The 15,000-nt window shown below is 32.3% G+C and overlaps 1 protein-coding gene across 1 annotated transcript in view; it reads left to right on the plus strand.

The window, feature by feature from the left end:
• LOC135210397 (ionotropic receptor 93a-like) overlaps positions 1-15,000 on the plus strand; it is a 38,181-nt gene that overhangs the window by 15,162 nt on the left and 8,019 nt on the right. Inside the window, exons 4-11 of the mRNA XM_064243301.1 lie at positions 375-598; positions 966-1,085; positions 4,772-4,912; positions 7,151-7,235; positions 7,695-7,983; positions 8,362-8,579; positions 12,987-13,167; positions 13,632-13,731. Coding sequence (XP_064099371.1) covers positions 375-598; positions 966-1,085; positions 4,772-4,912; positions 7,151-7,235; positions 7,695-7,983; positions 8,362-8,579; positions 12,987-13,167; positions 13,632-13,731 — 1,358 coding nt within the window. The remainder of the gene's footprint in view (positions 1-374; positions 599-965; positions 1,086-4,771; positions 4,913-7,150; positions 7,236-7,694; positions 7,984-8,361; positions 8,580-12,986; positions 13,168-13,631; positions 13,732-15,000) is intronic.

The raw sequence follows: 15,000 nt of genomic DNA on the forward strand, positions 1-15,000 counted from the left end.
AAGAGAAAATATTTAAAAGGCAAATTATTTTGTAGTCTTACGTCTTACGTATCAGTTCCCTATCTTCTAGTGTTCTCTGAAGTTGCTATAGATTTGATGCTAGCAAATATATTAGAAACAATTATGCACCTGTTTACTTGATATAGTTAAGTATCTGTAATACATGAATAGATCATAACTATGAATATCAATTTTTTTTTTCATTTATATTCTTATTCATCTCTGGAACTGTGACTTCGAATAAGTTAGATGGTTTCTATGATCAAGTTCATGCAACTGAAACAAAACTAAACCTTTATATAAGAACGAAAGTTCCCAAGATCCACTCACATTACTGCAATGCCCTCTCACCCGTAGACTTTCATTTTCATTAGATAAAGCTCTCTTCAATGTGCCTCACGCTACTGCTGGTCAGTGACGACAAGGAATTCCTGAATTATGTCATTAGGACCTCTTTCAACGAAGGACTTCTGACCAAGCAGACTCGTTCAATGATTGTGACCAGAGTACAGTTGGCTGGACTCCGGTTGGCTCAGGAAATGTTGTCTCTTACAAACTCTATTGTTTTGAATCTTGATTACTTACAAACTACTCGAAGGTAAGGGATTCAGTAGCAGCGTAGATATCATATTGTAACTAATAACATTGTAACATTGTAACCTGTTAAATTGTAATATATAATTTACAATTGTAACTTATGAAGATAGAGCACACGTTTTATATATGTTATTAAAACTGGGCCTGACCTTTTGCTTCCAATTTCTTTTCATTCAATAGATTGGCCAGCTATAGGCCGAAAAAAAAAAACGAAAAAGATCTACTCACACAGAACATTGTTTTTACTCAGGACTAGAATATTCAGTCATTAGATTGGCCATCCATAGACCTTTCGAAAACAAAAACGAAAAATAGTAAAAGATCAGTAACCTCACTTCTCCATGTTTTTCTATTTCTCTTTGATCCAGATGTAGGGCCTTTGCAGTAATCCCATACAGCTTCCGGATGATGCTAATTGCTTACTGGATCCCTGCATATGGCCTAGTTTATTCCAGCGAGCATAAACCGTATCCTGAAAAGTTTAGAAAGTAAGGTGATGAGTGTTCTATGCACTTTCTGGTTAATTTTCTTATATTTATATTTAGACAACATTTACCACAGCAATTCCGTTTTTTTTTTTAGGTTACTCATTGCAAATGTTTTGCTGGAACTGAATGTTTATTCTTATAGTTTGTATTTTAATACAATTTCATAAACACTCAAAACTACGTCCTGTAGGACAGAAGTACTTCAGATTCAAATTGGAAAATCACGAAAACAACTAATACTTACAAGGGAAGCAAAGATTTCTGGAATAATATATCAGTTTTATCCAAATATCTACCTCCCTCTTTTAATAGAAATGTTTACGCTTAGGCCTACAGTGGAATATTATTTTTGCAATCTAAGTTTAGTTACAGACTAGTCTGAATAATTCTGAACTAAGTAAAGCATGTCATCCATAAATATGTCAGTGGAGATCTATAACCAAACTTATTATTCAGTTCCAGTTATACCTTGGTCTTAGTATTATAAAACTTTCAGCATAGTATTTGTGATTTTATGAATAACAATAAAAATAAACCTACAATGGTCATTGTAACCCCGTCTGGAAATATATATATATATATATATCTATATATATATATATATATATATATATATATATATCCATATATATATATATATATATCTATATATATATATATATATATATATATGTAATATATATATATACTATATATATATATATATATATATATATATAGATATATATATATACTATATATATATATAGATATATATATATCATATATATGTTACATTTTTCAAAACCGGCGAGAAAAACAAACATCATTACTAAAGGACTATCATCTAGTTACCTAATGGATATCATTAACCCTTCCAACCACCCCGCCCCCCATATCCCATCTTGATCGAGAACAGAGTTAAGGAAAAACGGTTATTTTAAAAATTCACCTCACTGGCAAATGAAGTCTTAAAATGTTTATGTTTATTGAACGATTTCTGTTTAGAATGACATTTACCTTTATTTCCGTAAATATTTGTTACACACACACACACACACACACACAATAGATATATATATATATATATATATATATATATATATATATATATATATATATATATATATATATATATATATATATATAGGGTGCAACATGAGTTCATACATATATTTCCAGAAACAAAGGATAAAGTCATTCTAAACATAAATTGTTCTATAAACATAAACATTTTAAGGCTTCATTTGTCGGTAAGGTGAATTTTTAAAATAACCGTTTTTCCTTAACTCTGTTCTCGGCCAAGATGGGATATGGGGGGAGGGGGCCGGGGGAGAAGGGTCAATGATGTGCATTAGGTGACTAGATTGATAGTCTTTTAATTGTGATGTTTTTACTCGCAGGTTTTTGATAAATGTAACATTACACTCCTTTCAATTAGTAAATCACCTGCAAACAGACTTCACGCAATCTAATTCTACTGGTTAGCTTTACGTATCACGAAAGTCTTTTTATCTGAAAGTGATTAAAATATTTTCTTAGGTGTGTTTTTTTCCTTCCACTGGTGTGTGAACAGGCCTATTTTTGATGGAGGGGAAATTCCATTCGGCTTGCTTTTCTTTTCTTTATCGGAGTTCAGTGAATGCCATTGTCGTAGAAGGAGAAGGTTTCCATGATACATGCATATTTCCCCCGTGTTCAGTATCTAAAGAATACATTTAATCTAGAAGTATTTTATTCACATCGCCGATTTCCTCTTTTTTTTATAACAGTGTAGTTCACTGTTGCAAAACCCATAAATAAACCTCATATCAGCACATTCCACATTACTCGAACGGTAATGCATTGTCTCCAGTTTCTTGCTCACAAAATGAATAAGGAATCTAGCACTTGTAACCCAAAAAAAGCTCTTGGCAGAAAAGCGAAGCAGTGTAGAGCAGCAAGTGAAGTCAGTTCCATCTCCCTGTTTCTATCCATGACTACTCCGACATCCCGTAAGTGATAACGGTTATTTTAAAACTTCACCTCACCGACAACCGACGCCTTAAAATGCATATGTTTATAGAACAATTTCTGCTCAGATTGGCTTTTTCTTTTATTTCCCCAAATTCATCAAGTATAAAAGGACCATTAAAACACTGGTTTAAAGCTAAGGGCTATATTTCGATGGACTAACATCAACCCTTATCAAGCAATGAATGACAGAAAGAGTTACATTAGTGGAATATATAGTGGGATATATGCCTGGAGTCACTGCTAAGCCGACATTGGCTCTGTTAATTGTCTTAATCTGCTTCATCATTGCCTTAAGGAAAATATTCTATAAGATCAGAGTCCCAGGGTCCATTAGAAAGGTTGATCCTATTATCTTGATGTTTTATCAGTGAAGATTCTACCATCTGACATTTGTATTGACAGCTGCTTTTGCATAAAGTTCGGGATGAGTTCCAATCCATGGTATGGTTCATGTAATTTATATGATAGAATTATGCTGAACTATGTTGTCCATATCTAACTGAATGTTTCTGTTGAGCTAATCTTTCTGAGAGATATTTTCCTGTGAAACCATAGTATGACTTATAACAATCCCGACAGAGGAGATCAGTGTAGCTAGCCATCTATTGTGTGTGTATATATATATATATATATATATATATATATATATATATATATAAATATATATATATATATATATATATATATATATATATATATATATATATATATATATATATATATATTAATTTTCAGTTAAAGGTGAGAGTTATGGAACTGTCCTGACCGAAATGAGGTATTACAAAACTCAAAGGTGATTATATTGAACTGAGAATGTGAACACAAAAGCAGACCGACGGAGATGATCAGTGTAGCTAGCCATCTATTGTGTGTATATATATATATATATATATATATATATATATATATATATAATAGATATATATATATATATATATATATATATATATATATATATATATATATATATATATATATATATATATATATATATATATATAGATATTTATATATATATATATATATATATATATATATAATATATATATATATATATATATATATATATGTATATGTTATATATATGTATTTATATATGTATGTATATATATATGTCTATATATATATACATATATATATATATATATATATATATATATATATATATATATATATATATCATATATATACATATATATACATATATCTATATATACTATATATATATATATATATATATATATATATGTATATATATATATATGTATATATATATATATATATATATATATATATATATATATATATATATATATATATATATAAACACAAAGTAGATGGCTAGCTACACTGATCTCCTCCGTCGGTCTGTTCTTGTGTTCAAAGGTTCTCAGTTCAATATAATCACCTTTGAGTTTCGTAATACCTCATTTCAGTCAGGACAATTCCATAACGCTCACCTTTAACTGAAAATTAATTTTCTCTAATTATCTTCCAACCGAGTGTAAGATTCCGGTTCGATTCAACAATAACTTATCACATGTATATAATTATACCACAATTAAATTCTTTTTATTCGTTACGAATTAGTAAATACTGTATGCATCGTTGTGAAATTACGGCGTATACAAGTATATTTCAATACCTCTGGATAGAAGAACTTGTTATACACATTAAGTTCTATTTCACAGAATGATCGACGGAGCAAACATGAGCATAGCAGCTGTCACTTATCTACCCCACATTCGTGTGACAGCAAATTCCACGGCTGTGTCCATAACTGGGCCTTTAATTGATGTGCTGAACTTGCTTGCTAAGAAGATGAATTTCACGTAAGTACTGATGATGTGCGGAACTCTCATATGGTCATATAGTCATAAATTTTTTTATACCATACTATATATATATATATATATATTATATATATATATACTATATATATATATATATATAAACTTAATGATAAATAATATTGCCAAGACCAGGAAGAACATTCTTTATTATACGAGCTAATTGAATACCGGACGAGTTGTTGTTCAATTCCGGTTGCATCCTCCTGATACTCGGCGACTTTGAAATTGAAATATCCATTCTATTTAAACAAAAAGGCACTACTGTAAAATCCAGGTCAGTGAAAGGATGGTCCTGTGCTAAAACTGTGTTTCCTTATGGCAGAAAAAGGTGGCTTAGAAAGAGGAAACCTAGTTAGAACTAGGTTTCCTACAGGACCATCCTTTCACTGACCTGGATTTAAGAGTACTGCCTTTTTGTTCAAATGATTGGACATTTTAATTTCAGAGTCGCCGGGTATTAGGAGGATGCAACCGGAATTGAACAACAACTCGTCTGGTATTCAACTAGCTATTGTATGATTTCATAGTAGGTACACAATTGGGTCGTTAACCATTTTACTTTGGGTGTGGTAGTTTGTTTACCGTTCACCTTATTTTTATGTTTTGCGTGTTTTAGTTTTAATTTATTTTTTTTATTTTTCGTAATTTTATTTTTGTTATCGTAATTTTGTGAATAATTTTTAGTTTGTATTTACCGTTGGTCTTGTTTAATGAATATTTTAGTAAGACAATTAATTTTATAGTAATTTATTGATTTCTCGTCCTTGTCAATTTTTCAGCCGGATGATGATGTTTTATAACTCGAAAGCTAGTATAATAAAGAATGTTCTTCCTGGTCATGACAAGATTATTTATCATTAAGCTAAGATTTCCAAGTAGGCGCCAAGTTACTGAGAACATATATATATATATATATATATATATATATATATACTATATATATATATATATATATATATATATATATATCTATATATATATATATATATATATATATATATATATATATATATATATATATATATGTAATATGTTCTCAGTAACTTGGCGGCTACTTGGAATCTTAGCTTAATGATAAATAATCTTGTCATGACCGGAGAACATTCTTCCTGGTCTATATATATATATATATATATATATATATATATGATAGATATATATATATATATATATATATATATATACATACATAACATGTGCGTCTTGTCTGCGTGTATACATGGTAGAATTGTTTCCACCGTACAGCATATGTACCGTAAGATTTTAAATAAAGAACTATGTACGAATAAGCAGATGTGGTAAAATGGTTAGTGTAAGTGAAATGATGGAACAGACAGTTTTGGAATCGGCCAACTTTTGTTTTTACTTACAAATGACTAAAAACGCAATTCCTGAAAAGGAAAAGCTTAATTTATATCATTCTTATGTCAATACTAATCAATGAGTGGCTGGTGATTTATAGCGATTTATTTACAGGAAGCAATTGATTATTTTGTCTGTTCATTTATTCACTCAATTTTCTTATTTATTTATTTCAACGGCAGTATGTGGAGGGTTATAAAAAAAACAATAAATTAATTGTGATTGGTCAAACTTGGCGTTGAGGACATAGAGTTACATCTTACCTTGAAATAGTAAAGAGAATCAGAAGTGATACAGTTTTAGCGGTTGTGTCCTCTTAGAGGGAAAGGAGTATGCATTCATGCTTAAATGCATACATACATGCATACAACATACATACTCATTTTATTTATATATATTTGTACATTTTAATAATAAATCACCTCTCCTAAAGGTTGGTGGCATTAGTCAGCTCAATATTTAATTTTTAACTGCATATTGCAATACAGCTATGCCAATAATAGCAGCTGATTGTACCTATACCTGTTCATTGCCACCATGCGAACCTTATTCGCCCTGTCTGTCCGCGATCAACGTCATCATCCACAAATATTTGACACTTCAAACCCTCAATATATAATTACCTTTACTGTCCGTATGGCTACATGTACTGCACGTATTTCTTCATGAACTCATCTTCGCCTGAGGAGCAAGTAAAGGCATAAAAGATATGACCAGCAAAAGTGGTGCTAATAATCATAATAAAACTAATAAAAAGGGACGGGGAATAAAGAAATATTTTTGCCTATAGATTCTATCTCTTATTATCATTATGATCAAGACCCATGGGATCCGTAACATTTACTGTTCTTCCAGGTACACCCTAGTTCCCGAAAACTCATATGGGTACCTTCTCCCTAATGGGACTTGGAATGGACTGGTTGGATTAGTCCTCAGAAAGGTGATATACTTTTAATAGCGTTGTATGGAATGGTTACTAGTCAAGCAATCTTAATTCTGGGAGCTTTATCGATATACAACAAAATAGCTTGGTAATTAAGTAGCTCTCAGTGATTATTTTGTAACGTTAGCCAGTCAATGAGAAAATGCTGTGCTACCATGAAATAAAAAAAAAAAAGAATAACATTTTCATCTGATTTTTCTCATTCATTAGGTTGCTAGGAAAGGGATAGAAAGATTTCACTTAACACACAATTACGCGCTTTTTTTCAGTTAATTTATTAGTCATCGGGAAACTTATGCAGCCATTAAACATAATATTTATAGTCTCATCTGATCAGCCTTCCTCTGTAAGTCACTGAAATATATAGAAAGCATGGTTTAGACACACCTCTATGTACAATTATGTATAGAAACAAGAAAGTATAATTCAATTCTTTTATTATGGATGTCACTGCAGAATGTCGACTTTGCCCTGGGACCCCTGGCCATCACCTATGCAAGGTCAAAGGTCATCGACTACACAGAGCCGCTACTCGTGGATTATCTGGTGCTTCAGGCTAAGAGAGGTGGAATTGAAATAGATCCCTGGAGCTTTGCACTGCCATTCACCGCTTCAGTATGGGCCTCGTTGTTCGCCACATTTTTCCTGTCAATAATCACTGCTGTCGTCTTTAACCACGAAGCTAAAGAGTGGTCACCGTCGTCAGCTTCGCCTCTGGTCTATTTCAAGGTTTTAATGTCTCAAGGTAAATGAATTCTACACTTGGCAGCCAGGAAGCGGCTGATCGCAAGAAACAAAGTATTTTGTGTTTATTTTGAACGAACATAATTTTCTTTTTAATCATCAGAAACAGCATTGGAGGTGGAATATTAAATTTAGGCCAAAGGTCAAGCGCCGGGACTCATGAGGTCATTCAGCTCTGGAAGGGAAACTGAATGTAAAACTGGCTTTAAAAACGTAACTGGAGGAAAACCTCGCAGTTAACTATGACAAAATTAATAGGATAGAGTGGGAAATAAGACTGTGGGAAGAGAATAGGAACGCAGGTATAGTAAAAGGGATAAAACGCGATGCAGCTTGGGGCCGAAGAGACGCTGGATTAAATCTGTACATAACTTTGCAGACGTGGATCGTACGAATTACGCCTGGTGGGAGAGAATGATCGTCGGCGGCTGGATGGTCGTCGTGCTGATCGCTCTGGAAAGCTACAGCGGGAACCTCATGTCCCAGTTGGCAGTCCGTTATATCGCACAGCCTTATCAGTCCCTGCAAATCGTCCTCGACGATCCCAAGATCAAAATGATGTGGGTTTCCGATACTGTGTATGTACAGTACTATAAGGTAGGGAGGGCGCATACATGAGCACACCTATGCGTAGGCATGCACTATTGATGTGTACAGGCATATATATATATATATATATATATATAGTATATATATATATATATATATATATATATATATATATAATATATATGTGTGTGTGTGTGTGTGTGTGTATGTGTGTGTGTGTGTATAACTGAATCACGAAAATTTGGAACGTGATGTATATATAAATTGACAAAATCCAAGAATGAAAATGAAACAATCGAGTACTGCTGCGAGGTCTTTCGACTTCCCGTCCAGTAATAAGCAGGGTGATACAAATATGAAAATAAGAAAGAAAGCTCGTATAAATGGCAGATAAGGATTATAAAGGAAAATGTGCGCCTGAAATTCAACCCCTGTTTCCGGTAGATCTACTAATTCTTCAGCTGTGTTGGATTCCAGGTACACATTTTCCTTTATAATCACTATCTGTCATTTATATGGGTTTTTTGGGGGAAACTTATTTCCATATTCATATCAGTCTGCTTAGAAACGACAAGAAGTCGAAAAGCCTCGCAGGGTTTTTTTTTCACTTTCCTTCGTGGACTGTCTATTTATGTATACGTACGGTGGTGCTCAAATCTCATGCGACATGATTCTTTTTGTATCGTTCAGATTCTCAGACTCAACGTGACGTTGCCAAGTAGTGTTAAACTTTTTTTTTTCTAATTTTAGACAGGTCGACAAGTTTGCGAATTCACAGCTAGCCTATTTTCCTTATGGTTATAAAAATATGATCCCTTTTATGGATTGGTAAGATTCGTAATCTGTGTGATTTGAACAGATTTTTTTTCATGTTGCTTAGTTCAAAGTGCGATGTGATTAGGTTAGCGGTGCCATCAGTGAAAGCACACTTAACATGCTCCTCGTACTTGTCAACATAACCACATCTGCAGCATTATGACAGTAGACCTAATAAGCTGAACAGTCATAACAACATTTTCAAAGTAAGAATATGAATTACAACCAGTTTTCTTTGAATGTTGAAGTTTATGGTGTGTTTGAGCTGCCTGTTTGTTGCAAAATGATTTATAAGCCTAAAAAAATTTCTAAGCCCTCTGAAAAGTAATCTGTTACTAATGTTTTTATTTGTAAAGATTACCTGTTCTTTGAGGAATAAAAGATGATGATGATTTTGATTATGTGGAGAAGATGGCTAGTAATCGAAATATCATAAGTATTAATATTAAGGAATATGGAACACTTGTTTTTCAACTGGTTTAGAATATTATATTCTTAAAAGTCATTCCACTCTCTTAAAGAATAAATTATGGTGCATAATTTATTCCTTCATAAGGTAACTTGAGGTGCAAGAATGTGTAGATAACCTCATTTGCTTTCTGGCCAGAAATTGTTAATAGAGAGATATGACTGTTAAGTGTAAAGTAAAGAAATCTAACACCTAGCCTAGGAACAATATCTTGGCTTTGACAAAAGAATAATTGCATAGGCGAATATTTGCTAGTACGCCATCATTTTTTGAAATATTTAAGAATTATAACAAATAAATGTATGAAACTCCAAGTATTCCTATAACACATATAAAGTAAATGTTTTCAAGATAATTTCATTGTCGCTACTCAAAGTAGACATATTTATGTTACACCGGGTGATTGCTGTTGCACCGACACTAATGATACGTCACACACGCTCCCCTCACACGTTGATATTGGTGGGCGCATTCTACTTTTGTATATACATATTTACATTTTTTTCAGCATTGAGGTGTAGAAGCAATCAAATAGAACTATTATTAATGTTATAACAATTTTTTTCGTTTTTTTATTTAACCTTTGAACTAATGCTTGATGACGACTTCATTTTGGTCAAATGTTTCAGCGATGTGTGAATGAAAGTTTTGAAAATGTATCTTAAGAGTTTTTTTCTGAAATTTGCTATACGTGACATTTTCTTACAGTTTTCAAATATATGACAGATTTCACTCTTATGAAACGTATTATGGCCTTATTGTATGCAATAAACGCGTTCCCTCATTGAAATAATAGATAAATATGGAGCATTCTAGTTTCCCAGTAAGTGAATTTTGAACGAAATCTTATGGAGTCATGTCGCATGAGATTTGAGCATCACTGTACATCACGTTCCATATTTTCGTGAATCAGTCACACACACAGACACAGACACATACAATATATATATATATATATATATATATATATATATATATATATATATATATATATATATATATATATATATATATATATATATATATATCCTTAGAAGACGGAGCTGCAGCTCTAGGTACATCTCATCAGGGGAATCATAAGGAAAGGCATCGTACTCAGGTACATTTATTTTGCCGAAGTTTCAGGATTCATAGTCGCATCCTCAAGGCTATAATTAAAGATATGCACGCGAACATTAAAACCACGCACTGCATAATTCATAAAAATTACGCAATATTTAAACATTCAATGAACATCAGCATGTAGAACATAAAAATTTATGATTATCTTAAAACAGAAAAACATACTAAGCGCTAAAATTATTTACAGTAAAGTACATTAATTTTTTTTTAATTACAGAAAAGAAAACAAAAAAATTATGATATGGATGTAAAAAAAAAAAAAAAAAGAAAAAAATAAAAAATAAATAAATATCACTAAAACAGTAAGGCTATTCTGTGCCTTATCCGCGCAAAGGACGGGCAGTAACTGAGAGAATTTTTAGAAAATATAAACAAGTACTCTAGGCGATAAACAACTGAACGGAGGAGGATTGCGTATTTAAAGACGGAACTATCTTTTTTATCATAATGGATTCCAAGGTTGTTAGGTCGTTTTCATTTTGTATTTGGCCTAAAATAGTAAATTCCTTATCATTAATATGTGTTTTACATGATTTTGAGTGGTTCCTGATATTTGACTGTTCGGGGTTTGTTAATCTGCTGCCCGTTCTAAAACTTAAGCCCCTGTGAGATTCTATTCTAACTTTTAGTAACCTCTTCGTACAAACCTCATGAGTCACGTGTTCACATCTCGGGCACTTATATTTATATACAACATTAGATTTTAGAAGAGGGCTAAGGCGGTCTTTCTTTTTAAACAGGGATCCGATAGTTAATGGATTTTTTTGGAATGATTTTAAGATTCAGTGCCGGGAATTCTTTTTGAGTAATGGTCAGGAACTTTTTTCTGAAGAGGTCATCATGTAAAAAAGGGAAGCTAGCAAACACTTTTAAATCTGGTACTGTCAAAACCGTTGGGACCTCTATGAATCGGGCATCAAGCATTTTCTTAAATACATTAAAATTACAATGGGAAGTAAGTTGTATAATGGCAAATTCTAAAAGATTTCGTGATAAGACATCTTTTGATCTTGCAATTATTGAACTACCAATCCAATTATCCGGTGTTTTTTTTCACTTAAATGAATTAATATTGCATTAGATATTTGCCTAGGACTTAGAAGTAAGAATCAAACGGCATACCAGGGCTTAGAAGTAAGAATCAAATAACATAAATATTCTGTCAAAACTGGGCAAACATCTAATGCAATATTCATTCATTTAAGTGAAAAAAACCACCGGATAAATTGGATTGGTAGTTCAGTAATTGCAAGGTCAAAAGATGTCTTATCCCGAAATCTTCTAGAATCTACCATTATACAACTTACTTCCAATTGTAATTTTAATATTAGTCGTGGCCTGTTTCATTTAGACCCTTGTATTTGTAACATGTTTAAAAGAATGACCTCAAAGATACAATCACAGACTTAAATAGAAATTAGTTGCCTCACAGATATTTTCTTTGTATATGTATGTCTAATAACTTTTGTGGATAAGTTTTTGTTTACCAAAGGTTTGAATGTGATCAGTTGCCGCCCTGTATTATCCTTTAATTGTCTTGTCCTTGTGTCTGAGCAGTTGGACTTAATCATTTTGTAAACCTCTTAAATTGTACCCATGTTTATGCTTGTTTGGGAAGATTACTAATTCTCCAGGTGTGTCACTTATACGACCCTTCCTTGTCATCTCAGTTTCTCATGTATGTCTGTCGGCCTGCTAGTAAAGGATGCTAGTCGAAAGATCTTGCAGTTACCCAGTGTTTCACTTTCTTCCGTGGCTTATACCTTATATATATATATATATATATATATATATATTATATATATATATATATATATATATATATATATATATTATGTAGTATTTTAAGTGTGCGTAACGACAGTCTTCCTATAACCCTACAATACTTTGTGTACCTTGAAAAAATAGCATGACATTCGGAGTAATTAAAAGCCCGAACATGAGCATAGAAAAGATGAACAGTCCTAAAAATAAAGCATCGTTTCAAACAACAAAAATTTAACTATTCAAGAATTATCCAAAACCATGAATTCATCCTTCATTATCAGAGTTCAACATCAGGTATTCTCTATGAAGTGGCCAAGTCGGAAGAGAAGGGTAAAATCACATTCGCCAAGTCCATTGATTACTTCACGGCCATGAACACCTTGGTAGCGAGAGGGGATCACGTTTCTGTCAACCCTTACTTGTCAGCGAGGTTTTTCCTCACTGAAGCCTTTACCGATGGGGGTGAGTTACTATTGGTAAATAGATAATTTGATAAAGTAAGCTGATTGTGGATGGATTGTTGAGAGAGAGAGAGAGAGAGAGAGAGAGAGAGAGAGAGTGTGTAATTAATTTAAAGGTTTTGAGTGATTTCGATTGTACCAATAATTCAAAATTAGTGTCAGTAATAGTATTCATCATAGAACTTTCTTTATCAGGTTTATTTACAATTACAGCAAAGGAGAGAGAGAGAGAGAGAGAGAGAAGAGAGAGAGAGAGAGAGAGAGAGAGAGGCGAGGGGGGCGTTAATTGAATATATTATTTCTAATAAATGTAAGTGTTTTAACCATTCAAAACACTTTAGTCTTGATGATAGAATTTATTTATCATGTGTAATTATAATCACAGACAGCGAGAGAGTGTGTGAGAGACAGACAAGGGAAGACGGGGCAAATATTACTTGTCAATTCTCTTTTCATAATCCTCAGGAAACTGCAGATTCTATCTATCGAGGGAGAGGTACCTTCCATTCACATTCGCCATGATTGTACAGAAGAACAGCCCAGTTCTTCAGGGCATAAATGATGGGTAGGAATGTTACTCTTTTGAAACGTTATCTTTGTTTGTCTTTGTTTATCATATATTGACACTATGAACTTTTAGTTTGTTGAAATGTAGGAATAATAAGTTTATTAAATCTCAGGCTTAATTATACATTATATCCCTTACCATGAACCAGGTCAGTCAATTAAGACTAAGAGGAATATGTTAACATATGAATATATATATATATATATATATATATATATATTATATATATATATATTAATATATATATATAATATATATATATATATATATAATGGGGGGATTATAAGGGGGGCCCATAAAAACGCCAAAATATAGAAAGTACTATATTTCAGAAACTGCTGTCTCTCTCTTAAGGTAGGTGATAAATGAGAAAAGTTGCATAAAAGATGGTATTTATACCAAGAGATCCAGCGACAGTTAAGCCATTTTTAGGTCACTCCCATTGATAATTCCTCTTTAATCCTCTCAAGTGTTGGTTGAAGTAAGATTTTATCAAAGGCATCTGAATTCCAGGTACCCTTTGAGATGTGCATTGCCTGTCTTTATTTAATGAACATCTCAAAGGGCTCCTGGGATTCAGATGCCATAGATAAAATCTTCCTTCAACCAACGCTAAGAGGATAAAAAGGAATTATCAGTGGTAGTGACCTTAAATGGCTTAAATGTCGATGGATCTCTTAGTATAAATACTGCCTTTTCTGTAAGTTTTCTCATTCATCACCTACCTGATTTAGAGACAACGATCTCTGAAATATAGTACTTTCTATATTTTGGCGTTTTTATGGCCCCCTTTTATTAGATGGAATTCTGTTTAACAGAACATTTTTTACCAGCTACCCACACACACATACACACACACACACACACACACACACACACACACACACACATATATATATATATATATATATATATATATATATATATATCACATATATATCACATATATATCACATATATATGCAATTGTCGTTAAATATGACACAAATTTTTGCAGTGTATTAGTTTCTTACTAATCTTCTCTATCTTTCTTATGAACTTACTCTGTTCCTCAGGTAACTGATGTAGTAAAGCACCAAAGTTCACTTTGATGGACGTTTTTTGGTTAGGACGTTTTGTCTCTTCTAGAGACATCTTCGGCTACAAATGAGAGTCTACAAAGAAATTCACACATATATACCATTCTTTCGAAGAAATAAGTGTCATGGCCTGTTAACAATTACGAAGAATTGCTATTTAAGTATTTCAGTACATAAGTGGAAACAA

The sequence above is a fragment of the Macrobrachium nipponense genome, chromosome 39 (assembly GCF_015104395.2).
Source record: "Macrobrachium nipponense isolate FS-2020 chromosome 39, ASM1510439v2, whole genome shotgun sequence".
NCBI classification, from domain to species: domain Eukaryota; kingdom Metazoa; phylum Arthropoda; class Malacostraca; order Decapoda; family Palaemonidae; genus Macrobrachium; species Macrobrachium nipponense.